We start from the raw sequence: 27,063 nt of genomic DNA on the forward strand, positions 1-27,063 counted from the left end.
TTTTGCTACTACAATCTGTTAAGCTTCTCACCTCTGTCTACATTAATTTAAAACCTGAACAGACAAACACATTTAAAAAAACGTGAAAAAGAGAAATGTGTGATCAGCCACACTTAAGACAAAACACAAGCCTAAGCAGAAATTTGCCGCAGGGTGTGACATGGCAGCTCCAGCTTGCTGATAGCTGCTCTCGCCTGTAGATTGTTCTTGTAAACACTGTTGTCATTGATCTCAACAGATATCTTAAGGATAATATTTTAAGGAAAGAGCAGAGTAGCATATCAAGTGCGTGTGCTCGATCAACCCGCTGCACACAGCTCTCTGACCAGCCGTTAGGGCTCATCTCTACATGAATGAGCACTGTTAGCTGAAATGTGTGGGTGTCCGTGTGTGTGTGTAAGTTCATCGTCTTCTTCTCATTATCATTATCATCATTATATTTCTTTGGAATTGATATCATATTAAAATGTAATTTGTTATATCTTCACATCCTGTGCTAGAATATCTTATAATCTCATGTTAAGACATTTTCTCATCAACGTCATCCTAGTGATTGTCTGTCCATCCATAGTTACAGTGAAAATGGACTGCTAGTAGCTAATGCAGCATGACCATACATGGTGCAGATTCGCTAAAATGTTATATTTATATACAATGATATTATTCAAGTTCGGGGTGAAAAACAGGGCTCAGGTTTAGTATACTGACTCCAGAGCAAAAATATAATATACAATATAATATATAATCTTGTCTGGTGTATCTCAGCTATTTGCTATTTGCTTTGTGGATATTCAGGAAAATTACCGGTTTGAGTTTGAGACTCCAAACCACAGAAAACTTAACAAAATGCCACAGGTAAGTACAAATGGTTAATGCAATGTTGAGCTGGCTCTATGCTGGCTCTAGTTATTCAAAGGAGAAATGTACTGACCCAGTAAAGCTGACTTAGACTGCTCTGAGACACTTTCAGCAGGAAAGTCCTCAACCACCCGCCCCCCACATCCACCCTCACTGACTGAAGCTGAAACTGAGATGACAGTTTAAGGTCAGACATAAACTGCATAAACTGAAGTGGTGTTTTTTGCTTCTCACTTGGGTGGGTTCTAGCCTTTCTTCCCTGAATGACTGTTGAATTGTGTTTAAATGTAGGCTTAGGCATTGGTTTGCATTGTTTCAGATGAGGTGGTTTTTGGTCACACTTACAAAACCAAATGTGTTTTTCTTTCAGTCAGAAGGTAAGACTGCATTCCGTTCCTGTTTGAAACAAAAAAAGCTTATACTCTTGCAGCAGCTGTGTGTGTGTGTCTCTGTGTGTTGATGAGAATTTGAAGATTTACCTTAGCACTTCAGCAGTGTGTTATTAATCATACACTTGGACATGGTCTGTCGTTTCCCGCCCTATCTCTCCATCCCTTGTGGTGGAAAGTGCAGAATCATCAAAATACAGACCATTGTAGCACTTCTATGGCCACAACATGGCTTTTACCGGATCAGGCTTTTCTTCCAAAGCCCAGATTGGCACATATTTGTGGCTGCTTAGTCTCAGAACTGCTATTTAGTCTTTTTTTCTGAAATAGAGAACACGATTCTGAACAGAGCAGCTATTGGACTTGATTTCAAAACCATATCTGGTTTGCTTCTGGAGATATTTTATGGTTTTGAAACACAAGGGCTGCAGTTTTCGTGTATTTCAGGAAAAGGGTTATGATAGGGTCATGGTATGGCAGCCCATCATTTTGTCCTCTGCAGTTATTTTCTTTAGTGTTTGTTTTGGTGATGTTACACTTCTCTTCCTAGCCTTACAATTATTTTGTTCCTTCTCAAACCACCTCTGGTTTTTCTGAAACTTGCAATTGACTGCTAGTGTCCAGAGACCACACAAGAATGATGTCAGCCTTCATTTTAGTTACTTGGTAACTGTGGATACCCCCTCCCCTCCCTACTTCTAATCGATCTTTGTAGCCCGATTAATAATTAGTAGTCTGTAAATGCTGTAAACCCCTCCTCGTGTGGCTAACCTTTTTCTCCCTGTCTCTGTTTCCATTTTAGGATGGAGTGATGATGGGATGGATGTGAAAATGGGCCAGTGGGCAGGCATGCAAGCCCCTCTCCTTGGCCTGTCCCTGCTGCTGCTGTTGCTGCTCTTCAAGCCACCACCTTGCTGCGGCCAGAACACCCAGGGGGCCCCTCAGGATGGACCTCACTTTGGTTTCACTGAGGCTGTCTACCATGCAACGGTTTATGAAAACTCAGCAGCACGCACCTATGCCAACAGTAAAGTTAAAATGGGCATCCACCTGGCCCAGCGCTCCTGGGAAATCCGTTACAGAATCACTTCAGGTGACGACGAGGGGTTTTTCAAGGCAGAGGAGTATGTGCTGGGCGATTTCTGCTTCTTGCGCATAAGAACTAAAGGTGGAAATGCAGCAATCTTGAACCGAGAGATTCAGGACAATTATGTGTTGACAGTGAAAGCCTCTGTCAAAGGAGAAGCCCTCCTTGAGACCTGGACTAAAGTCAGCATCCAGGTCTTGGATATGAATGACCTGCGACCCTTGTTCTCACCCACCACTTATTCTGTCACTATAGCGGAAAGCACCCCTCTCAGGACTAGCATAGCACAAGTTACAGCCACAGATGCAGATATTGGCTCTAATGGGGAGTTTTACTATTTTTTCAAGGAGAAAATGGAGCTGTTTGCAGTACATCCAACCAGTGGAGTTGTTTCTCTCAGTGGAAAGCTCAATGTTGATGAGCAGAACCGATATGACTTAGAAATCCTGGCAGTGGACCGTGGCATGAAGCTGTATGGAAACAATGGGGTCAGCAGCACTGCCAAGCTTTTTGTCCATGTTGAGCGTGTGAATGAGCATGCTCCAGTCATGAATGTGGTAACCCACAGCCCCTCGTGGCTTGATAAAAACCCTGTGTATGTAATGGTCACTGTTGAGGACCTAGATGAAGGCTTAAATGGAGAAATAGACTCAGTGGTTATTGTGGGTGGAGACCCCTCAGAGCAGTTTTTCGTAGAAAGATCAGAGGAGGGCGAGTTTTCCATAAAGGCCTCTGAATCAGTAAACTGGGAGATGTACCCTTATGGATGTAACCTCACTTTGCAATCTAAAGACAGGGGAACCCCACAGAAATTCTCTGCCGTCAAGGTTGTCCACATTATGGTCAAGAAAAGGCAGACAGCGGAAGCTAAGTTTGAGCGGGAGTTGTATGATGTTAGTCTGAATGAAATTTCACCACCGGGCACAGTCGTAGAGGCTGTTAAAATCAAGCCAGAGCCTGATGATGCAGAATATATCCTGACACCTTCTCTAGATTCAGCTTTTTTTAAAATAAACACCATAACAGGTGTAATCTCCACCACTCGCTGGTTCACTCAGGTGACCCAGGATGTTTTTAATCTTGAGGTACTGGAAATAGATAGTGAGCTCAAAGTTGAAGTGCGGGTAACCATTGAAGATGCCAATGACAACACACCAACATTTGATCAGCACTCTTATGAGGTTTTGGTAAATGAAAGTGTACCAGTTGGGACCAATGTACTTACAGTTTCTGCAGTGGATGAGGATAAAGGAGAAAATGGATACATAACTTACAGTATTTCCAGCCTTCAGCCATTACCCTTTAAAATCAATCAGTTTTCTGGTGTCATCAGCACTACTAAAGAGTTAGACTTTGAATCCTCATCAGAAAGTTATGTGTTTGTTGTCAGAGCATCTGACTGGGGGTCACCTTATAGGCGGGAGAGTGAAGTGAATGTAACAATCCACCTGGAAAATGTCAATGATAACCAGCCATTGTTTGAAAAGGTCGCTTGCCAGGGGGTGATATCTAGGGATTTTCCAGTGGATGAAGTTATTACCACAATGTCAGCGATTGATATAGATGAATTGGAGCTAGTAAAATATAAGATAATTTCAGGGAACGAATGGGGGTACTTTGACCTCAATCCTGATTCAGGGGTCCTCTCACTGCAACGTTCCCTTGCCACAGCCAGTCCAAAGAATGGTGTTATTAGTCTCAAAATAACTGCCACAGATGGTGAAAACTTTTCTGATGCTATGTTTGTTAACATTTCAATTGTTCATGGGAAATCTCCTCCCAAAAGCTTCAATTGTAAAGAGACAAGGGTAGCTCAAAAGTTAGCAGAAAAGTTACTCAAAAAGTCTAAAGCTAGCTCCAAGCCCAAAATTGAGGAAGGGTTTATTGACCTTTTTTCTGTCAATCGCCAAACTCCCCAGTTTGACAAAACTTTTCCTACAGATATTGCTGTGCGAGAAGACCTTAAGGTTGGCTCAAGTGTTTTCAAGGTTAATGCCTACGATGGTGATACAGGTTTCAATGGTCAGATTCTACATTCTATTTCAGATGGAAACACTGACAGCTGTTTTACCATTGAGATGGAGACTGGCCTTATCAGTGTTTTTCTGCCATTAGACAGAGAAAAGAGGGATCGCTACCTCCTCAATCTAACTATCTATGACCTTGGCCTGCCACAGAAAACTGCCTGGCGTTTGCTTACTGTCTACATAGAGGATGCTAATGACAATGCACCCCAGTTTTTGCAAGAAGGAGGCTATAGAATTGTTATACCTGAAAACACCGCTATTGGTACTGATTTCATTCAGGTTGAGGCCACTGACAAAGATCTTGGACCCAATGGGGAGATTGTGTACTCTGTTTTGACCAGCACCACCCAGTTTGGTGTTAACTCTACTAATGGGATAGTGTATGTTGCAGGCCAACTGGACAGAGAGTTTGTTTCTGCTTTTAACTTGAAGATTGAAGCCCGGGACAAGGCAGAGAAAGGGAGCCAGAGGTTTTCTGTGACCACTTTGAAAATTATACTGGAGGATGTAAATGACTGTCCCCCACTCTTTATCCCCAGTGTGTACAAAGCAAGGGCTCTAGAGGATCTTCCAGTAGGAACTGTTGTGGCCTGGTTAGAAACACAGGACCCAGATTTGGGTTTGGGAGGCCAGGTCCGATACTCTCTAGCCAACGACTACAATGGATGGTTTGAAGTAGACAGGGCCAGCGGGGCTATTCGGCTGACAAAGGAGCTGGACTTTGAGACTCAGCAGTTCTACAACCTCACTGTCAAGGCCAAAGACAAAGGAAGGCCTGTTTCTCTTCTCTCTGTTACCTTTGTGGAGGTTGAGGTCGTAGATGTAAACGAAAACCTCTACGCTCCATACTTTTCCCACTTTGCCTTGACAGGATTAGTTAAAGAGGATGCCCGGACTGGAACTACCCTACTCCAAGTCACTGCTAATGATGATGACACTGGCAGGGATGGAGAAATCCAGTACTCCATTCGAGATGGGAGTGGGCTTGGACGATTTGCCGTTGACGAAGAGACAGGTGAGTTTTCTTTGAAAATTATGTAATGTGTTTCATCTTTTAATCAGTATTGTTTTATGACAGGGATTAAAGAATATAAAACTGGATATGAAAGAGTGGAAGACAGCATCTGACTTAAATTTTTAATTGACTTTGACCAGAGAAATAGATGGTCTGGACAGCTGGTCAACCTGCTAGTAATAAGTCTTAATTGTGGAACAGACTGCTAGGTTTTAGATTAAGGGGTTCTGGAAAAGGTGTGGTAATATTTCCTGTATTGATAAAGTGAACTTGAGTGTGGAAAATATTCATACTACCAGATTTTATGATGCCACAGAACCATGTATTTATGAAATGTGTCACTATGAGTGCACTGACTATAGTCCTCTAATCGCATGTAGATCCTTTCACCCAGAAATCTTAATTTCTTTTCCCACTCTGAGAATCTGTTGTTAAATGAGAATAATAGTATAGGGTGAATCAAAGGGTCTGTTTTATGGGTGGATGCAAGAAAAATCATGACACAATTTTTGGGTTGTCAAGTTGTCATGTAATTATTACATGAATAGTATAAGTATACTATGAACATAATTTTGTTTTCTATGTATGGATAAAGCACAAAGTGCTTATGTTGTTTATTTCTTAAACTAAAAACTTAATGAAATGTTGTTTTATTAGTCTAATATCAAGTTATCAGGGTTAGAAGTCTGGTAAAGCTTGAGTAAAGCCGCCAAGACCATTCAGGCAGACAACTCAAGCTTCAAAGGGAGATGGTGTATTTCGTCCTTCAGGTCACTCTTTTTCTCTGTCTAAGCTGCTGATGCTACCACTTCAGAGAGAGCATCACAATATAGTCACAGCTATGTTTAGCATTCATTGTTTCCTGTGGCGTGAGATGTTTGCTATTGGGAAAATACCTGTGTTCAATCTATGTTCTCTCTCTGTCTATCAAGTCAGACAAACACTTAATATTTATATGCATTAATATAATAATGTGACAAAGTCTTGTGGGTTTGTTGTGGGAAGTGGGTCTCTCCAGTTGTATGAGAGAAGTGCCAGAATGTTGCCACAGCCACAGAAAAGTGTGTGCTATTAGGGGTATTTAAGTTACTTTATTCAACCGTTAAGTGTCCAGATAAACTTGGATTTCAGCAGAGTTGGTCCTGACAAATTACCAGCCAAGAGTTGGGCTAAAGTAAAAGCCTAAAACTAGAGATCTCCCAACTACAGATCAGAGCCACGGATCTCGAAAAGCAATTATGCAATCACGATAATTTAAACCACATAATTTTAACTGTTTAGATATTATGCACACAGACCATCTAGCTAACTCTGTGCAAATCGAGCTTTGTGGCTTGAGTAACACACACTTTGTGCAGCAACAACAATTTTGTATGTATTGAGAAAGTGGAGCAGATGATTGATTGGGGAATGTTTTGTTTTCTTTTGTGATTCTTTTTCTTTACTGTGGCAGAAAAGTGCTACCAATGGAGGCACTGGCTCTTATACAGCCCCACCCCCCTTAAGTGGTTGGTTATTGTCACTACCCAGTCTCCCAGATGAAGTTAATTAACCTTAAGGCAACTTTTTACTACTTAATGTATTAGTAGGAAGAAGCCTTTTCCTATCTAATGTTAACGGGCTAGGTAGGGTTTCTTCCAGAAAATGTATTAGTAGAGGTGGTATACATTTATGCAATGGGCCTTTTTTATAGAGGACATTTTGCATTGTCACAGTAGGAAAAGCCCAGATATAGATAAAAACATGACTGATGGCTGAATTACATTTAGCTGCCTTAGTTTCAGGGTGCTGGCCTTGTGCAGGATGGCTCACTGTCACAGCTTGGACAGAACCATCGTTAAATTTATTAGAAACACCTTTTCCTACTAGTCAAAATCTCTGCTGCGTAAAAAGGGCCTATTGACAAGGACCCCCCAGGCATTAAAATGAAGTTCAACTTCTAACTACTCTATTCTTACTATAATATTATTGTATGTAATACCTGGATTTCCTATATTTCCAGAAATTCTAAAAGATCAGTCATTATTGTTATTGGATGATAGGATAAACAGTTGCCTTCACTATTATAGTATGAGCTTTCCTGTGTGATATAGTGCCTCTGCTATTTTTGATTTCAGTTAAGGTGGTTCAGCTGTACCATACTATGTGGCATTACACCAAATCAAAACCAAAATGAATTGTTTCAAACAAAAACAACAAAAGAAAAACTAGGCAGAGTTTGTTTATCCCCATGTTTGGATATGGATTTAGTCAGCATTACTTAGGTAATTCATAACAGCTGACCTCACAAATCTTTATAGTGGCAGTGCTGGCTAATGAATGCAACAAAAGTGGTTATATTGCTGAACCAGGATTTCCACATGAGATGAGCAGGTTTTCAGCTAATCACATTTTACATATTAAAATAGCAGTGTATTTAAGACAACATAAAATTATCATGGATTAAGGAGAAATTTGATTCCAGTAAGCAAAAGTGAAATTCATCAAGAAAAAAAAAATTAAATATATTATAATATATTATATTAAGTATATTGCAGTCCAGTACAACACTGGAAAACAAACAAACAAACTGCAGTTATGCGTTATCACCTCTCAGACAGAGTGATCAAAATAGAGTGCACAGTACCTTTGTATGAAATTTTTAGATAGAGAGGTCCTGGCAGAGAGGCTCAGACTTTATTAGGGCCCGAGCACCAAGCGGTGCGAGGACCCTATTGAAATTCGTGGATGCAAGACATGCAAGGAAGGAAACATCAGGGGCACAAACATCAAGAGGTGTGAGGACCCCATGGGGGTCGAGCACCAAGGGGTCAAAAACATAATTGAAATGCAAGGAATTATTAGGGCCCGAGCACCAAGCGGTGCGAGGACCCTATTGAAATGCGAGGATACAAGACATGCAAGGCAGGAAACATATCAGGAAGGAAGGAAACATATCAGTACCCAAGCACCAAGCGGTGCGAGGACCCTATTGAAATTCGTGGATGCAAGACATGCAAGTGAGGAAACATGTCAGTACCCAAGAACCAAGAGGTGTACGGACCCCATAGGCCCCGAGCAGGAAGGGGTTGAAAAAATACGTGAAATGCAAGAAACCAGGCATCCAGGGGGCCGAAAACATAGTTGAAATGCAAGGAATTCTTCTTCTTTTTCTTCCCCGAAAAGAGTTGCTAATTTGGGGGCCTAAACATGCATGAAACCTCACAAAAATTTGCACACACATTAGTCGTGGTGAAAAATTACGTATTTTAAAGGTTTCGCAAATGGGCGTGGCAAAATGGCTCCATAGCGCCCCCTAATTTCAAGCCCAGGAACTGCGTGTTATGTACGTGTACGAAATTCGGAGGGTTTATGTATCTCTGCAAGACGTACAAAAAAGTCTCTTGGAGGGATGACCTAAACCCAACAGGAAGAGTCATGCAGTTTTGGCGATTTACAGGGGACGTAAATGAACGAACTAGTCCAAGGGGATTCAAGCGATCGACTTCAAACTTGGTCAGCTGGTAGAGAAGGCATCAACAATGAACAGTTATTAAAGGTCTCTACAAAACTTTAACGGTTTGGGCGTGGCAAGCTGTCAAACTTCAGTGTCTTGCCATGACTCGCAGTCAAACAGGAAGTTGTTAATAACTTGACTATACATGATCCAATCAGTACCAAACTTGACATGCTTGATGAGAGTCCCGCCCTGAAGACGTCTACATGTCAATATTCATTCACAGTCATAGCGCCACCTGCTGGTGACAGGAAATGCTATGTTTTACACTACACAACGACCAACTTTTAGGTTGGGATGGACACCAGTTACCATCCCTTCCTCATATCCATCCTTGATGTGTTGGGTGAGGTTGAGTACTTGGCTTGTTGTAGACTTGCCAGGGCGGAAACCTGCTTGTTCGGGGATGAGGGGTTCATCAACAAGGAGGCCAATTCTGTTGAGGATCAGACGTTCGAAAAGCTTGTAGGTGTGGCTCAAAAGTGAGATTGGTGAAGCTCTCCCAGTCTGCTTTCTTGTAGTTGAAATGTCTTTTAAAGGGCATGGTGGTTGGGACTACAGCAGCATTGACTAGGATTCCGATGGGACGGTGCTGGCTTGATGGGATCGGGTCTAGCACAGTCTTTTTACACAGTCTGGCAATGTTGCTTGTGACCATGGTGAGATCTGGGTTGTAGCCATGTTTCCAGCGAGCACTGAGGAAGGAGTGAGGTAGCTTCGGGTCGTGGATGAGACTCAGTTGGTTAGTGTCCATCCAGTCCTCTACTGCTTCTCCATCCTTGTTAGTTCCAGGATAGCCCCACTGGGTGCTGTGGCTATTGAAGTCACCTATAATGATCTGTGGCTTGCTGTGTACCTTGGGAGTTGGCTGGGGGAACAGAAAGTCCACAGGTGGTGGTTTCTAGACAGACGTTACTACTACATTCCTTAGCTCAACAGATAGGACTTCGATGTCATGGTCATCTGACATGTCCGTTTCTTCTATAGCTAGGCCTGTTTTTACGAAAATAGCACTTCCGTACTGCCGGTGTAGTCGCTCGATGGCCAGGACCATTCCTGGTATGGTGGGACGGTTGTTTTCACTCCCTCTGTGCGTCTCTTGCAAGCAGAGGACATCACAGTGTTGCTTGCTGCATAGGTCGGCTAAGATGTTTTGCTTTGCAGAGGAGAACCCTTCAATATTTGTAGATATGACTGTCAATGCCGGTCTTGAGGCGGACCCTTGCTTCCGACATTGTCCTCTGCGTCTATCTCCAGGCATGGTGTTTTCTCTGTGTTCTTTTAGCTTTGTGGCTTGTAGCTAGCAGCTTGTAGCGTAGCTTGTGGCTAGCTTGCTAGTGGTGGTGATAGGATTAGCAGTATCTTGTTGATTGAGTTGATCTTATCGATACTCCCAGGGCCATGGCAAGGACGCTCCTATCGTGACCCTGTCTTGGTCTTGCAAATGGGCGTGGCAAAATGGCTCCATAGCGCCCCCTAATTTCAAGCCCCGGAACTGAGTTTTATGTACATGTATGAAATTTGGTGGGTTCATGCATCTCTTCAAGATGTACAAAAAAGGGATGACCTAAACCCAACAGGAAGTCGGGCATATTGGATTTTTCGTACATTTTTGGCAATTTACAGGGGTCATGAATTAACGAAGTAGTCTGAAGGGGTTAAAGCAATCCACTTCAAACTTGGTCAGCTGGTAGAAAAGACATCAACGATGAAAAGTTATTAAAAGTCTCTACAAAACTTTAACGGTGTGGGCATGGTGAGCTGTCAAACTTCAGTGTCTCGCCATGAAACAGGAAGTTGTTAATAAATAGACTCTATATCAGGGGTGTCCAAACTACGGCCCGCGGGCCAACTGCGGCCCGTGGTCCAATTTTCATTGGCCCGCAGGAAATTCTAAAAATGTATTGGAATACGGCCCACACATGGAACTTGTGCTGGACTGTATTGTACTTCTTAGTCTCACCGCTAGGTGGAGTAACTGTCTTGAACGAGGCAGCTTCTCTATAAAATGAGTAATAGAAGAAGAAATTTGCTACAGGTGACCCAAAATGGCAGAATTAAGGAAACGTAAGAGAGCAAGTGAGTGTAGAAAGTTTCAGACGCGGTGTGCGATGAGAGCACAGCTAATAACTAATGACGATCATTTTTGCATTACGGAGGAGCTGCTTGATGTTAGCAGCCTAAAGAGCACTACGACGGGTGAGGATGTTTTTGAAGCTGTGCCAGGTGCAGTTGGCATGATGGGACTTAAATGGGACGAGTTGTGTGGAGGTACGACGGATGGGACAGGTGAGCGCAAAGGAAGGGCCTCTACGGTGTCCGCCGAGGGGCAAGAAAGTGGAGGTAAGGCTGTTGATTCGAGCACCAGGGCTCTAGCACAGACTATTTCAAGCTTCCCTCTCTGATGCTGATGCTGATGCTGATGCTGGTGCTGGGGGGCTGGCTAAGTTGTGGCTCTGTGCTGCAGCGGTTTTATTTCCTGAGATCAGAAATTGACCAGTTTTGAAGAGAGAAGGACCGACGTCTTCATGAGCTCAGTGACCCTCTCTGGTTGGCATTTTTAGTGGATCTCACTGATCACCTGAACACACTGAACAAGAGACCAGCTTGTACCACAACTAATAAATGAAAGCCCACTAATGGTTAGGCTGTTTTTTTTCTTGAATCATATTCAGGTATCAAGCAGAATTTACCTACATTTGATTGATTCACCTCTAGTGGATTAAAGTTAGCAATATAGCTCACTTCTAGTGAGTGGCCCAGCCCTTTGTATGTTTTTCTGTATGTGGCCCTCAGTGAAAAAAGTTTGGACACCCCTGCTCTACATGATCCAATCAGCACCAAACTTGACATGTTTGATAAGAGTCCCGCCCTGAAGACGTCTACATGTCAATATTCATTCACAGTCATAGCGCCACCTGGTGGCGACAGGAAGTGCTATGTTTCACGCTATGATGTTTCAAGACAAGCAATTGACCAGATCCACTTCAAATTTGGTCAGGAAACCCTCAAGACGTTGATGTTGGTCCGTAGTGAAAACTGTGAATTTTCGTCAAAAGGTGTCGCCGTGGCAGCACGGCGAATTTCGATAGAAAATTTTCCTTCACATGAGCATTAAAAGTGCTGTAACTCCGCTCTACAAGGTCCTATCTTCACCACATTTATACTGTTTGATGACTGTCCAGCTCTGAAAACATGTATATGCCAATTTTGAACCATAGTCATAGCGCCACCTAGTGGCGGGAGGAAGTGCGTGTTTTATTCTCAGACGTCTCTCTCTCAGCAGGTTAACCACAGCCACCTCAAATTTGGTCCAAACATTCCCAAGACGTGGATGATACAAACTTATGAAGCTCTTGAGGTTTCGTCAAACGCTGTCACAGTAGCGACGCCGTGTTCACCATGAAACAGGAAATTGTTGGATCTTCAGTGTACATTATCCAATCTGACTCCCGACCTGAATACATCTAGATGCCAGTTAGTGACCACAGTCATTGCGCCACCTAGTGACAACAGGAAGTAACACGTCTATGGTAATGATCATTTGATTTGCACGACATTTTCACAGTGTCGTCAACACTTCATATACTGGAATATAGGACGTGATTAGTGGCTGTTCTCTGGCGCTCTAACGCTGCTTGCAGCTTTAATTATTATTATATTTCAACCCAGCTACAACTTATTTTCTGATTCCATGGCTCATGGCTGCTATTATTTTGTGTATTGTGATGCTCAAGTGCCTTAGAGAAATATATGGTATAAACTCAATAAAATCAATACTCTGAAACCTTTTTTAACCTATTAGTCTATTTAATTAGTTGAGTTTTCTTTCAGGAACACCATGATCACAGGTTCACACTTGGAAGCTTCCCAGCACAAACTCATCTCTTGGCCACTAAGCTTCTTCCCCTGTAGCTTAATACTTAATAGTTACAACAATAAAACAATCTTCAGGCTGCATTTATCACATAGCTACTGATTTGCAATAGTCATGGCTTTTATGTTTTATTCATTGGCTTTGTACAGTGAGTCAAATGCAGTGTGCATTATAACAGTGCATAACTATTTGGGAAGCATGATACTGCATGGCATTGCAATGTTGTGTACAGGTTGAGAGTTAAGTAGTGGTAAATGGGTGGGAGATCATGTGTTTAAAAACCGCTGAACAGCATTTCCTAATGAAATAGTGATTAAGCAAGTCATTTTTTCCAGTCTGCACAATCTGGCATATGAAAACAACTTTCCACCAAACATTCAAGTGAAATAGGCTGCGGACAAAATACACTGCTCCGGCATTCAAGTACCCCCACCATCTGAAAGACTGAAGGTAGCCATCTTTGATACACTGATACACACACACACACACACTCTCACACATACATGGTTGTTAACCCAGTGTGTTTGTCCCAAGGTGACGAACAGGAGCAGAGTGGAGGGGAGGATTTATGGCCCTTGTTAGCCTAGTCTTGGCAAGCCTCATAAATCAGCCCTAAGCTGCTGAAAAACACTACAAACACAATTACAATTTAAAGAGAATTGTTTTACACACACGCACGCACGCATGCACACACACACACACACACACACACACACACACACACGCACACACACACACACACACGTTTTTGCTACCCTGTGAGGTCCCCTGACTGGCAGTCTGGCGGGATCCACCCTTTCTGAAGAGTCTAGAGATATGATTTTAACTGCTAAACTCATTAGACATTCATGTGAACATGGAAATAGAAGACATTTGGAGATCTGACCTCAAGCTCTAGCTTATTAAAGTCAGATCAGTTTAAGGTTGTTTTATTAGCATGGTATCCAAAGCATACACAACATAATGTAGATTATAACCTTGACAAAAGTGATGATGAGGACTAGCCAAACAGTGCAATTGTTGTGCTGGAGTGTAGGGTGTGACCATACGCAGGAGGTTGAGCTTTGAATTGGATGCTAGCTGCATAGAGAAGCATAGTGATGTGTGAAAATTTAGGAAGTGCTGCTGGATTCTGGACTAGCTGCAGAGGTGGTCTGGTGCTCCCTATTATTTTCCACGTACTTAATTCCTTTATTTCGACTTGGACCTTCCATAACCTTAGCACCATATCCTAACAGCAAGCAATGCTCTCCCTCCGCAGAGTCTGTCAAATATACGCTTCTGTCGTCCTGTACACAAACAGATTGTTATTATGGATTGTCACAATCCAGGAAGGGAGGGAGAGAGAGAGAGAGAGAGAGCTGACCCTTGTAGGTGAGGAGAAGGATGTTAAATTCTATTCTAAATAGAATTTAGATACGTACTGATGAACAGAAAGACAAGACCCTTCGCCCCTGCATTGACTACTGAAGCCTGAATGACATCACGGTGAAGAACCATTACCGCTTCCCACTCATCTCCTCTGCCTTTGAGCTCTTTACCAAGCTGGACCTGCGCAACGCCTACCACTTAGTGCGCATTCGCACATTGGCTTCCATCCTCCAAATGCCCTGCCTTGAAAGACAGTTTAAGTGGATGCCTCCCATGTGGGGGTGAGAGCGGTGCTTTCCGAGTGGTCAGCCGAGGACCAGAAGCTTCACTCATGTGCCTTCTTTTGCAGGAGACTAACACTGGTCAAGAGGAACTGTGACATTGGCAACCGGGAGCTCCTGGTCGCTAAACTCACACTGGTTGAGTAAGTGGTGTCACTCTGGCTGGAAGAAAAAAAGCTGTTGTAAATATTGAGGCTAGTCAAAATCAATATGAGAGTTAAGGAATCATGTACTCATATACTTTCTAATTTTACAGTTAACGTTACTTAGAAGTACATGGACTAATACAGTACAAGCCTGTTTTATTAAGTGTTGGTTTATTTATGAGTTAGGAAATTCATTGTTCTAATAGGGTAGTTGTATTATACAGCTTTACTGTTAGTTTACTGGAGTACATTCATGTAATGAACTAAACAGTTACAGGGAACAAATTTTCAATATAGTTTTATTCTGCTGTAAACATGTAACAGACTATGTCCACAAAAGCATTGTCTTTGACAATAGACATTTTACCATAGCTCTGAGAGTATTCTAGCCATGCGTGCGTACTGTGCCAGTCTTTCTTGTAGCCTCGTCTTCTGTCCCCTTGAAGAGTACAAGGGAAAAATTTGAGATGCTGCTGTTTGGGCCCTCTGATATTGACTGGGAAATATCTTAGACTTAGACTTCTTTATTTGATCCCCCATAGGGGGAAATTTTTCTTGTTACAGCAGCAACAATATAGACAGGGAGAGTGAAAAAAACAAAGCAATAGAAAAGACAAGAAATAGCAAATATAAATATAAATATAAATATAAATATAAATATATGGATTTGTGATGAAATGAAATAAATATTTACACCATAGGATATTTACACTTTAGACAGGAATGGAATGACATGGATGGTAGGCAGTATAATTAACATCAGCCAGTGATGCTGGTGTTATAGAGTCTGATGGCTGATGGGAGAAATGACCTGCGGTAGCGTTCCTTCTTGCAGAGTGGGTGCCTCAGCCTGCTGCTGAAAGAGCTGCTGAGGGCCCCCACAGTCTCATGCAGGGGGTGAGAGGGGTTGTCCATGATGGACTTGAGTTTTGTTAGTGTCCTCCTCTCACCCACCTCCTCTATGGAGTCCAGGGAGCAGTCCAGGACAGAAGCGGCCCTCCTGACCAGCCTGTTCAGTCTCTTTCTGTCCCTCTCCGTGCTCCCTCCTCCCCAGCAGACCACTGCATAGAGGACTGCAGACGCCACCACAGAGTCATAAAAAGTCCTGAGCAGAGTCCTGCACACTCCAAAGGACCTCAGTCTGCTCAGCAGGTGGAGACGACTTTGGCCCTTCTTGTACAGGACGTCTGTGTTGTGAGACCAGTCCAGTTTGTTGTTGAGGTGAACACCCAGGTATTTGAGGGTCTCCACCCTCTCAATGTCCAGTCCCTGGATGTTCACCGGTGCAGTCTGGGATGTCTTCCTGCGGAAGTCAATCACCATCTCCTTTGTCTTGCTGGTGTTGAGCTGAAGATGGTTTAGCTCACACCAGTCAATGAAGATGGAGACGACCTCCCGGTACTCCTGTTCGTCCCCCTCTGACACACACCCTACGATGGCTGTGTCATCGGAGAACTTCTGGAGGTGACAGCTCCCAGAGTTGTAACTGAAGTCCGAGGTGTACAGGGTGAAGGGGAAGGGGGAGAGTACTGTCCCCTGTGGGGTCCCTGTGCTGCAGACCACCATGTCAGACACACAGTCCTGGAGCCTCACGTACTGCGGTCTGTTGGTGAGATAGTCTGTTGTCCATGCAGCCAGGTGACAGTCCACTCCCGCTCTTTCCAGCTTCACCCTGAGCAGTGACGGCTGGATGGTGTTGAATGCACTGGAGAAGTCAAAGAACATGACCCTCACAGTGCTGCCGGTGTTCTCCAGGTGAGTCAGGGATCTGTGAAGCAGGTAGATGACTGCATCATCCACTCCAGTGCTCGGTTGGTAGGCAAACTGCAGTGGATCCAGATGTGGGCTCACCAGGGGGCGGAGGTTTTTGAGGATGATCCTCTCCATGGTCTTCATCAGGTGAGAAGTGAGGGCCACAGGTCTGAAGTGGTGGGGCTCCCTGGGGTGCGTTGTCTTTGGAACTGGAACCACGCAGGAAGTCTTCCACAGAGCTGGTACCCTCTCCAGACTCAGGCTCAGGTTGAAGATGTGCAGGAGCACCTGACAGAGCTGGTCTGCACAGTCCTTCAACAGTCTGGAGCTGATGCCATCAGGACCTGCGGCCTTCCTCGCCTTGGTCTTCCTCAGCTCACTTCTCACCTGGTCAGCTGTTATGGAGAGGCATGGGGTGGAGGTGGGGGTGTAGGGGGAGGGGGGTGTCAGAGTGCTGGGATGGTCCGTGCTTTGGTGAGTGGGGGGAGGGGCGGGGGCAGAGTCAAATCTGTTGAAAAACAGATTAAGTTCGTTTGCCCTCTCCTGGTCTCCTTCCAGCCCCCTCTCATGGCCTCTGCTGTGACCAGAGATGGTCTTTAGTCCTCTCCAGACTGCCCATACATTGTTAGTCTGCAAGTGGCTCTCCATCTTGGTCCTGTAGCTGGCCTTGCACTCCCAGATCTTCTTCTTCAGCTCCTTCTGCACCCTCCTCAGCTCCTCCTTGTCCCCAGATCTGAAGACCCTCTTCTTCTCCTTCAGCAGGGCCTTCAGTTCTGAGGTCACCCAGGGTTTGTTATTGGAGAAGCACCGTACTTTCCTGGTGGGTACGGTGTTCTCCGCACAGAAGTTAATATAGTCTGTGATGCAGTGGGTCATAGTGTCGATGTCCTCTCCGTGGGGGCTGCACAGCACATCCCAGTCCGTGGTGTGAAAACAGTCCTGCAGCGCCTCAGTGGCCTCCTTAGACCATTTCTTCACATACCTTTTGGTGGGGGGTTGTTTCTTCACCAAAGGTATGTAAATGGGCTGCAGTCTCACCAGGTTGTGATCTGAGTGGCCCAGCGGGGGGAGGGGTGATGAACTGTATGCATCCTTGGTGTTTGCATACAGTAAGTCCAGGGTTTTATTGTCTCTTGTGAAGCAGTCCACATACTGGCGGAATTTGGGGAGAGTGGTAGACAGCGATGCATGATTAAAGTCTCCTGATATGAGGATGAGGGACTGGGGGTGGGATGTCTGCAGCTGGGACACAACACTGTGGATGATCTCGCAGGCTGCAGCCGCGTCGGCCGAGGGGGGGATGTACACAGTCAACGCAATGACGTGAAAACTCCCTCGGCAGGTAGTATGGCCGCAGGCCGACTGCCAGCAGTTCAGCATCCTTGGTGCAGCGCTGTTCTCCGACGCTGACGTGCCCCGGGTTACACCACCGCTCATTCACGTACATCACCAGTCCCCCTCCTTTCTTCTTACCACTCTCCCTCACGCTCCGGTCCGCTCTGACGAGGTGGAAACCGTCCAAAGTTACGAACGAATCCGGAGTGAGTTCGTTCAGCCATGTCTCCGTGAAGTGCATGATGCTGCACTCCCGGTACTCCCGCTGCAGTCTGGTCAGCGCCGTTAGTTCCTCTATCTTGTTGGGGAGAGACCTCACGTTGCCCATAATTAAAGACGGTATGGATGGTTTGTACCGTCTCTTCCTCTCCCGACGCTTTACTCCGGCTCTGCATCCTCTCTTCCTCCTCCGGAGCTCAGCGGGGATGTCAGGCTTCTCCCATGTCAGATGAGGCCCGGCTTGGCGCAGCGCCAACAGCTGTTCCCGGGTGTAAACAATGGAGCCGTGGCTGAACGGGTCACCAGATGCGGACTCTAGAATGTCAAAAGCGGTGCGAGACATTCTGATTCCGACGTAAATTGCACATCAGTGGTTGATGTGCAAAAATTCTGCCCAGTTGTTGGTTGAAAAGCAACAAAACACACGGGAAACACACAAAAATAAGGAAGAAACAAGAAAAGTTTTGAGGAGCTGCTGCAACTGGCTGCCACTCTCGCGGCGCCATCTGTGATGAAACATGAGGAAAATAAGTTACTCTGAATTTAAAATAGCAGCAGCAAAAACAACAATAATAACATGAGTAGCCCGCCCCTGTCCATAGTAATCCCAGATTACAGTTGTATTATGGACCCACAGTCAGTTCTGTTCTGACTGTTCAAACTCATCTACCATTAAACACGAATAAGAAGCTTTCTGTTGTTGCACCAGGATTCATAACTCAGTGTTGACACCTTGTTACCACGCGTTTATCCAGGTAAAGTTACTCTCTTGCCATTCATTTCCTCATGAGGGACCCTGTTCTAAGATCACCTGTTGGTCCAGCAGTAGGATGAACAGCTGTGTCCTGTCTGGCCTGCTGCCTTACTTCTTCCCTGTTCTCTGGACCTGTTGCTGCCTGAACCTGCTCCTCTGCACTACCCTGCTCTGTCTCTGTTCCTGTCTGTTCATGGGTTTGCTCGGCGGTGTTATCTTGGCCTGCATCATCACACATATGGAAGAGATGTCCGTAGATTTTCTCTTCATTGTCTGCAAATTGCCGTAGCATCACGGCACAGGTACTGGTGATCCGACGCTAGCGGTCTTCAACACAAGCTAATGAGATGCTCAGTAACGGAGAGCAGCCAGCACAGACACAGTTCAGCACAGACACAGTTTACCAAACACATACTATTTGTTCTAAAAGTAAGTACTGTTTGACTTACTTACCTGTTGGTAGTCTGGTTGTCTCTTCACTTGCACTCGGACAACGTAGTTACAATTTCCGAAATTTTCAAACTTGACCTATCAGAACTGGGGGGGCCAAGCAGTTTTCAGGGGTGGCCGCGGCCCTCCCTTGACGGCGCCTCTGAATAGCAACAGGCCTAACCACAGTATGGTTAAGGTAAGGGATACATTGCGGTTAATAAAAAGGTGGGCATTAATTTCAGGTCTGAAAAGGGATGCAAATCCAATGTCCAGAATCCAGTAGTCAATAATTCTTATGGCTAGTGGGATCTACATGACCAAAAGAATGCATGCAAGCAAAAAAATGAAGTGTGCTAGCTTTGATTTTTTAAATAAGGTTGTTGGTTTCAGATTTCATATTTAACCAGGAAGTGGCTGCATATCTTATACCAATGCAGTATATGTTTGCTGCATCTCGGGCCATTTTTAGGCTGAGGTTTGTGGCCAGTGTAGAGCAGGGCAGGGCCTCTAGCTACACACACGCACACACACACACACACACACACAGAGTGCAGAATGTAGGCTAGAGTTCCCGTGCTGAAGAGAAAAATAACATTGGTAATGATAGCCTGTGGTTGCCCTCAGTGCAGGGGCAGCCAACACACACATGTACACTGTGTACCAGCAGTCTATACTTTCAGTGACAAAGCAGCACGTCTTGGAAAGCAATTAGGATTAATCCTGAGTGAATAGCCTACACACCTCATGCTCATAACAAAACGCACACACAAAAACAAGCAGTACAGTACACACGCGCGTGTGCACACACACACACACACACACACACACACGCACATGCACGCCTTCCCTCACTTCACCCACAGGACAAATAATCCTGTTCAGTCACAGAAGTGTGCATTGTACTGACTGCTCTCTCATTCTCTTACAAACACACACACACACACACACACACACACACACACACACACACACACACACACACACAGTACCACTGTGTACCTGCCAGACAGGCAGGAACCCTCAGGTATGGTGTTGTGAATCAGTGAGCTTGACACACTGTTTTATCCTGGATGTGTAGATATTTTTCATCTTAGGTATACCTCAACTATGAGAGACAAAATGAGAAAAAAAAAATCCAGGAAATCACATTGTCTGATTTTTAAAGAATTTATTTGCAAATTATGGTGGAAAATAAGTATTTGGTCAATAACAAAAGTTCATCTCAATACTTTGTTATATACCCTTTGTTGGCAATGACAGAGGTCAAACGTTTTCTGTAAGTCTTCACAAGGTTTTCACACACTGTTGCTGGTATTTTGGCCCATTCCTCCATGCAGATCTCCTCTAGAGCAGTGATGTTTTGTGGCTGTCGCTGGGCGACACGGACTTTCAACTCCCTCCAAAGATTTTCTATGGGGTTGAGATCTGGAGACTGGCTAGGCCACTCCAGGACCTTGAAATGCTTCTTACGAAGCCACTCCTTCGTTGCCCGGGCGGTGTGTTTGGGATCATTGTCATGCTGAAAGACCCAGCCACGTTTCATCTTCAATGCCCTTGCTGATGGAAGGAGGTTTTCACTCAAAATCTCACGATACATGGCCCCATTCATTCTTTCCTTTACACGGATCAGTCGTCCTGGTCCCTTTGCAGATAAACAGCCCCAAAGCATGATGTTTCCACCCCCATGCTTCACAGTAGGTATGGTGTTCTTTGGATGCAACTGCATCTGCATTCTTTCTCCTCCAAACACGACAAGTTGAGTTTTTACCAAAAAGTTTTATTTTGGTTTCATCTGACCATATGACATTCTCCCAATCCTCTTCTGGATCATCCATATGCTCTCTAGCAAACTTCAGACGGGCCTGGACATGTACTGGCTTAAGCAGGGGGACACGTCTGGCACTGCAGGATTTGAGTCCCTGGCGGCGTAGTTAGTTACTGATGGTAGCCTTTGTTACTTTGGTCCCAGCTCTCTGCAGGTCATTCACTAGGTCCCCCCGTGTGATTCTGGGATTTTTGCTCACCGTTCTTGTGATCATTTTGACCCCACGGGGTGAGATCTTGTGTGGAGCCCCAGATCAAGGGAGATTATCAGTGGTCTTGTATGTCTTCCATTTTCTAATAATTGCTCCCACAATTGATTTCTTCACACCAAGCTGCTTACCTATTGCAGATTCAGTCTTCCCAGCCTGGTGCAGGTCTACAATTTTGTTTCTGGTGTCCTTTGACAGCTCTTTGGTCTTGGCCATAGTGGAGTTTGGAGTGTGACTGTTTGAGGTTGTGGACAGGTGTCTTTTATACTGATAACGAGTTCAACCAGGTGCCATTAATACAGGTAACAAGTGGAGGACAGAGGAGCCTCTTAAAGAAGAAGTTACAGGTCTGTGAGAGCCAGAAATGTTGCTTGTTTGTAGGTGACCAAATACTTATTTTACCGAGGAATTTACCAATTAATTCATTAAAAATCCTACAATGTGATTTCCTGGATTCTTTCCCCCCATTCCCCCCTCTCATAGTTGAAGTGTACCTATGATGAAAATTACAGGCCTCTCTCATCTTTTTTAGTGGGAGAACTTGCACAATTGGTGGCTGACTAAATACTTTTTTGCCCCACTGTGTATATATATATATATATATATATGTATATATATATATATATATATATATATATATATATATATATATATATATATATATATATATTGCTATAAAATCTGTGTGTTAAAGGTGCAATATGAAAGATTTTGTTTGGGGATGTTTAGATATAGCCAGGTGTCTGTGAAGATGTGGGTGCTAACAGTCTCTGATTTCCCATTACTTGGCCAGCATGAGTCCTATTTCGTCGACTCTACCTTACTGCGACCAGACAATAGCCAGGAGCAGGCTTAGGTCCAAGCTTAGCTTTTATCCCAATTTTCTTCCCTTGCTTCCGGAGCAGTTGAGTCACCTGCTGCAGCATTTGATTTTGCTGGATGCCTTGGGCAGTGATCACCTCACGGTCCGCTGCTTTAACCCTGGAGAACCCACGGGGTCAAATTTGGCCGCTGTTAATTGACATAAAAAAAATTGTCAAATTTAACTTCAAAAACCCAGAGTGCCACTTCTGACCCCTGCATAGAGACACTTAGTGGATGAATATTGAACTGACATGAGTCAGAGTGGTAGTGACAAGATGACTGACCACATGCTGTTTCGTTGAGCTGGAAACCTACCCAAACAAAATCGTCTTCTCAGCAAACCAGTGGTTGGTAAAATTGTGTATTTTTTGTTAATCTATTTAGTATTAGCTTGCAGAATGCTTAGAAGTACGTTTTATATTCTTTTTGGATAAATTAGCAACTCTGTGCTAGTTCAAAAAACGATGGGCCAAAAATGACCCTCTGGGTGTATGGGTTAAAAAATGTCAGGTCAAAAATGACCCTTTGGTTCTTTGAGTGACTTTGTAGATGGAGAATGGTGACAGTCCTGTATTTGGCTAAAGCCTTGAAATAAATTCATTTGTATAATATATTTTACTAAGTTACCTCGGTAGTACAGGGCCAGAGACTAATACTTATAATAACTATAATAATATAATAACTTCTTACTTATTTTATATGTAAATATATATAATAAGTAAATCGCCGTCGATGTGCTGTGTGCAAGGACTTCAAAACTGAAATGCACTGTGAAAAATGTGCAGTTCCTCTCTGCATCAACAAAAAAAGAAATTGTTTCAAAGACTACCACAATGTCTAGTGTGAGTTCCACTCTCTAGAAGAACAGATTTTTTGATAAGAAAAGACCCATGGTGTTAGTTTTTTGGCCTTGTGTTTCCATTGGCCAAAGTGTGTTTGTACATTTGAAATCCAGTTCTAACATGCAACAAAAAAAACATTGTTAAATGTAACTGTGTGGTTAACTGATTATTTTCCTAAGTTTAAAATAGTTTGCATTGACAGTGTTTGTTATTGTGATTCTTTGAAATGATACGCCTAAAGCCCAATGGGTCAAATTTGGCCCTAATCCTAAATTAGGGAATAAAGGGTTAAAATTGAAAAAGTGGATATGTTGGTGTTCAGTGAACTTATAGCAGTCATTTAATGCATAGTTCATAATTTTCCAAAGAAGAAAAGGGTTCTTGGGTTCTCCAGGGTTAAATTCCCAACTGAAAAAATAACAGATCAAAACAAAACATTGCAGATTTTGAAGGAGTTACAGCTGTTGCATCTATGTTTGTCAGTATGGTCATTAGCTATTAGCTGGGGCAGCACCACTTTCCCTTTCTTTTTTTGTTTTGGACTGAGGGCAGGCAGGTACTTGTGGTATTATGAGACACTCTGGCTGGGACTAGCTGGTTTGCATGCTAACTTCAGTAGATATTTCTGCAACACAATAAATAGATGTATTTGACACAATACCAATAATGTTATTTCTTCACATTTTGTTAATATTTTAGTAAATATTTCAGTGTTTTAGGCCAAAATTCAGACCAGATCTTACATATTGCGCCTTTATGGTCATCTGGTAACAAATGCCAATTGCACATCTATACAGAAATAGCATGAAAAGCATGTTGCATCTGGATCACATAGTTCCTCTTGCTTAGTTTGATCATAACAAAGCAAGTACAGTGACTTTCATGTAATGCACTTTCTGTATGTTGAGGCCATCTTATTTAGGGCGTAGTATGCCAGCCTCTCTTGTGCTTATAGTGCTGCCAGACTAAATATGCCAACATGGCAGCTGAGTTTCATGAACTTTTTAGTTTATACTGAGACAATGTACACGTTGCTTTTGGGTCCCCCTGTAGGTGTGTAGGAATGATGTTCATATTGGCTGATTCTGCAGCACATGATTTAATGTCACGATTTAACTATGTCAACAATCAGCGATGCAGATGGAGAAATGCAGTGTGGACATTGGAGTTCAATGTTAAACAATTAATGTTGAAAATGTCACTTTGTATTTCCAGGTGATATAATTTCACTGAAATTTCCTAAATGATTGTTCTCTCTGCACTTCAAATAATCAATGTGCCCAGCCTTCTGTATCTGTGCTCTAAAGCAGAGGGATCAAATGAAGGACAAAGGCTCATTTCACTCTAACCCCCTAAATGCCCTTTCTGAAGCTTTCCATCTTTGTCAGTCTTAACACACACACACATCAGCCACATTCATCTGTCATCTCATCCATTCTGGTTACTGCTCATATCTGTTAACTTTTTATTCCCACAAAAATTATGTGAGTTTGACTTTGTTCTGGTCATATACGTTTGCTCTTAGTGTATGTAATGTATTTATCTCTGTTGTCTTCAGGCTCATTCAGTATTACGGCAAACACCAGTTGGGAATCATGACCTGCCAGCAGGGCACATACTGTGTGGTCTGAACAAGCCTCAAAGGAGGACTAATTACACAGTCGTTAAGGTAGTTGAGGGCGTCATTGCTGCAGTGAGGTGGAGTTAGGAGGTGGAATCAGGTGCAGGGCAGAGGCAATCCACCAGGTCGAAGAGAACCTGAAACTACTCTGCTTGACTGACTTAAATTAAAAGAAGAGTACTACTTAATGGATACTCTTGTTTCTTATGTTTTTGTTTTTATTTACAGTAATAAGGTACATTAAAAGTCTGTCTTATGCCCTTTGAGGTACTGGTGAAACATCAGTGCAGCAAGTGTTGAGGTTTATCATGTATTAATTTCTGTTAAAAATAAAATGTTCTCAGTAGAGTATATCATGACTGTTGTTGTACAGATAGTATATATATATATATTAGTGCTGTGAGAATGTTTCTGATAATGAATTTATTTCAGGAAGAACAGGTAAATTTGAAGGAATTGTGTTTATAATAACAGCATCAACAGGAAATTGTAATTTTGAAATGGCAGGGGATCAGGAAACAGAGAGGCATCTTATAAAACACACAGAAAAGGATTTCTTTTAAAGGCACTAGTAACCTGGCTATGATAGAACCCACACAGTCATATAGTGTTTTCCTTCCCTTCACGTCATGGTACATACGTTCATCAGTTAATCCTCCCTCAGGCTGCACCTTCTCTCTAAATTTAGGTAGAAGCACATTCTACTAGAAGCACATACCTAGATTGACGCTCTACACTGTTGATAAACACACATCTTTTGGTGGGTGCAATGACTGAAATTTGTACTGTTTCCTAACACAGCAATTACAAAATATCCTATTTCGGAAAAATGTCTTTTCTCTACATTGAACAAACAATAGCCCAACCCAAACACCCAAAGCATTCCTTTTCACACCTTTGTCCCATTTAACATATTTACATATTCATTCATGTTACTGCCTACTCTGCTCAGTCATGTCTTTCTGCATCATTATGTAAATCATCTGTTATATAATTTAATTTCTAAATAAAAGGCTGACATTTTAATTTTATTTTTATTTTCCTTCTCTTACTTAAATTCTTGTTTAAATTCTTGCTGTTTTGGGCTCAAATTCACAAACTGCAAGAAAAAAAGAAAGAACTGAGATCAGTGAATTTTGCATGAGGAAAGGGAGATGCAAAACAGCTGCCAAACTGAATTGGGTTAAGGCATTTATAGATAATAATTTAAATCTTCAAGTAGCAGCCACATGAATGCATGGCATTGATAAACCCAACCGGTTGTCTGTGACTGTTGACAGACACTGTTTTATTAACAGTAATAGCAATCTTTTCATTGTCCTAACTACACTAATGTTGCCTGTACAGATATGATATTAGCCTATTGCCATTTTTTAATTGAATCTTCTATATTTGTCCTCAGTTGTAATGGCTGAGTGACTTTAGGTGAGGGCTCAAACTCAAGTCTTGCAGACAGAAAAGGTAAGATAAAGGGCAGTTTACAAGGTTGTTGAACAGAATAGGGCTTGGCAATAGGCAGTGTTAACAGGCAGGCAGACAGGGAGGCTGGCAGAAATCCAAAGAGGCAGGCAAAGATTAAGGAATCACGACAGGCAGGATAACAAGACGAAATAGGCTGCAAGTATACAGTTAGGCTGGCACAGTATATAATATGACACAGAACAATGCCTAAAGGAAATTGGATTTACTGAGACAGGTGGATGTGTAGGTCAGATGATGAGGGAAGATGGGGACACACTAGCGACAACTGCTGGACACAGGTTCTGGAGGGACAGGAGATTGTGGGTGGCTGGCCATCCTGAGCTGTAATCTTTCCTTTGATGATGTAATACCCTGCATTCTCAGCCCGTTCACATTCCCAGGTGGTCTTTGTAGCTCTCTTTGGTGTTTGATTCAGATGAAAAAGAGCACAAAAGTTGCATATAGAGGGAGGGAGAACAAACAAATCAAACACAGGAGACAGGTCATCATGTGTGAAACCTAAATTGAAACTAAACTAATGTAAATAATTTACTTATTTTAACCCAAACCAACATCTTTTTCTAAACAAAGCTAAATACTTTTTGTGCATAACTCTAATTAAACTGTGACCATTTTAGAATGTTAACCATATGTTTATTACTTTTGCTATGACGACAAAGGTCTGGTATGCCTGCGGCAAAGTCAGCATGTGTCAGCATTTGTTGACATGGGAAAGAAAACTGTTTGGAGTGAAGGGACACAGGAGCAGTTGCTCTGAGCATCAATAATCTCACTATAACAGCATCATAGCTAATCAGAGTCAAGCATCTGCCTCTTCATTGGCACAATTCCTCCGCCTCTTACTCTTCCTTCTCTTCTTTGGCTCTCATTTCTGTACCAAAGGACAGAATTCTATGATGATATCCTGTGCAGATAAGAACCCTCTCTGGAGGGTGCCACATTAGTGTGTGTGTTTGTGTGGATGTCCGCCACAGTGACTGATTCTGAAAGTGATGTTAAGGTATATGTTTTCGTATCTCGTAATCAAAGATCTTCCATAACTTAGTCCAAATGAGCACAGTGTTCCTGGTGCAGGTGTTAGCTAACATTTCTCATCAGATGCAACTTCACTTTATCCATTGAGATTTCCTAAACATTGTTATGGACTGGCCATTGCACAGTGTTCTTCCTGTTGTTGACAGA

The 27,063-nt window shown here is 43.1% G+C and overlaps 1 protein-coding gene across 1 annotated transcript in view; it reads left to right on the plus strand.

Annotated features, from left to right (window-relative positions):
• Positions 1-2,066: 2,066 nt before the first annotated feature.
• The window catches only part of LOC139199739 (protocadherin Fat 3-like), a 130,068-nt gene continuing 105,071 nt past the window's right edge, over positions 2,067-27,063 (plus strand). The window contains exon 1 of the mRNA XM_070828868.1: positions 2,067-5,376. Coding sequence (XP_070684969.1) covers positions 2,067-5,376 — 3,310 coding nt within the window. The remainder of the gene's footprint in view (positions 5,377-27,063) is intronic.

Source organism: Pempheris klunzingeri, chromosome 4, assembly GCF_042242105.1.
Source record: "Pempheris klunzingeri isolate RE-2024b chromosome 4, fPemKlu1.hap1, whole genome shotgun sequence".
Classification (NCBI taxonomy): domain Eukaryota; kingdom Metazoa; phylum Chordata; class Actinopteri; order Acropomatiformes; family Pempheridae; genus Pempheris; species Pempheris klunzingeri.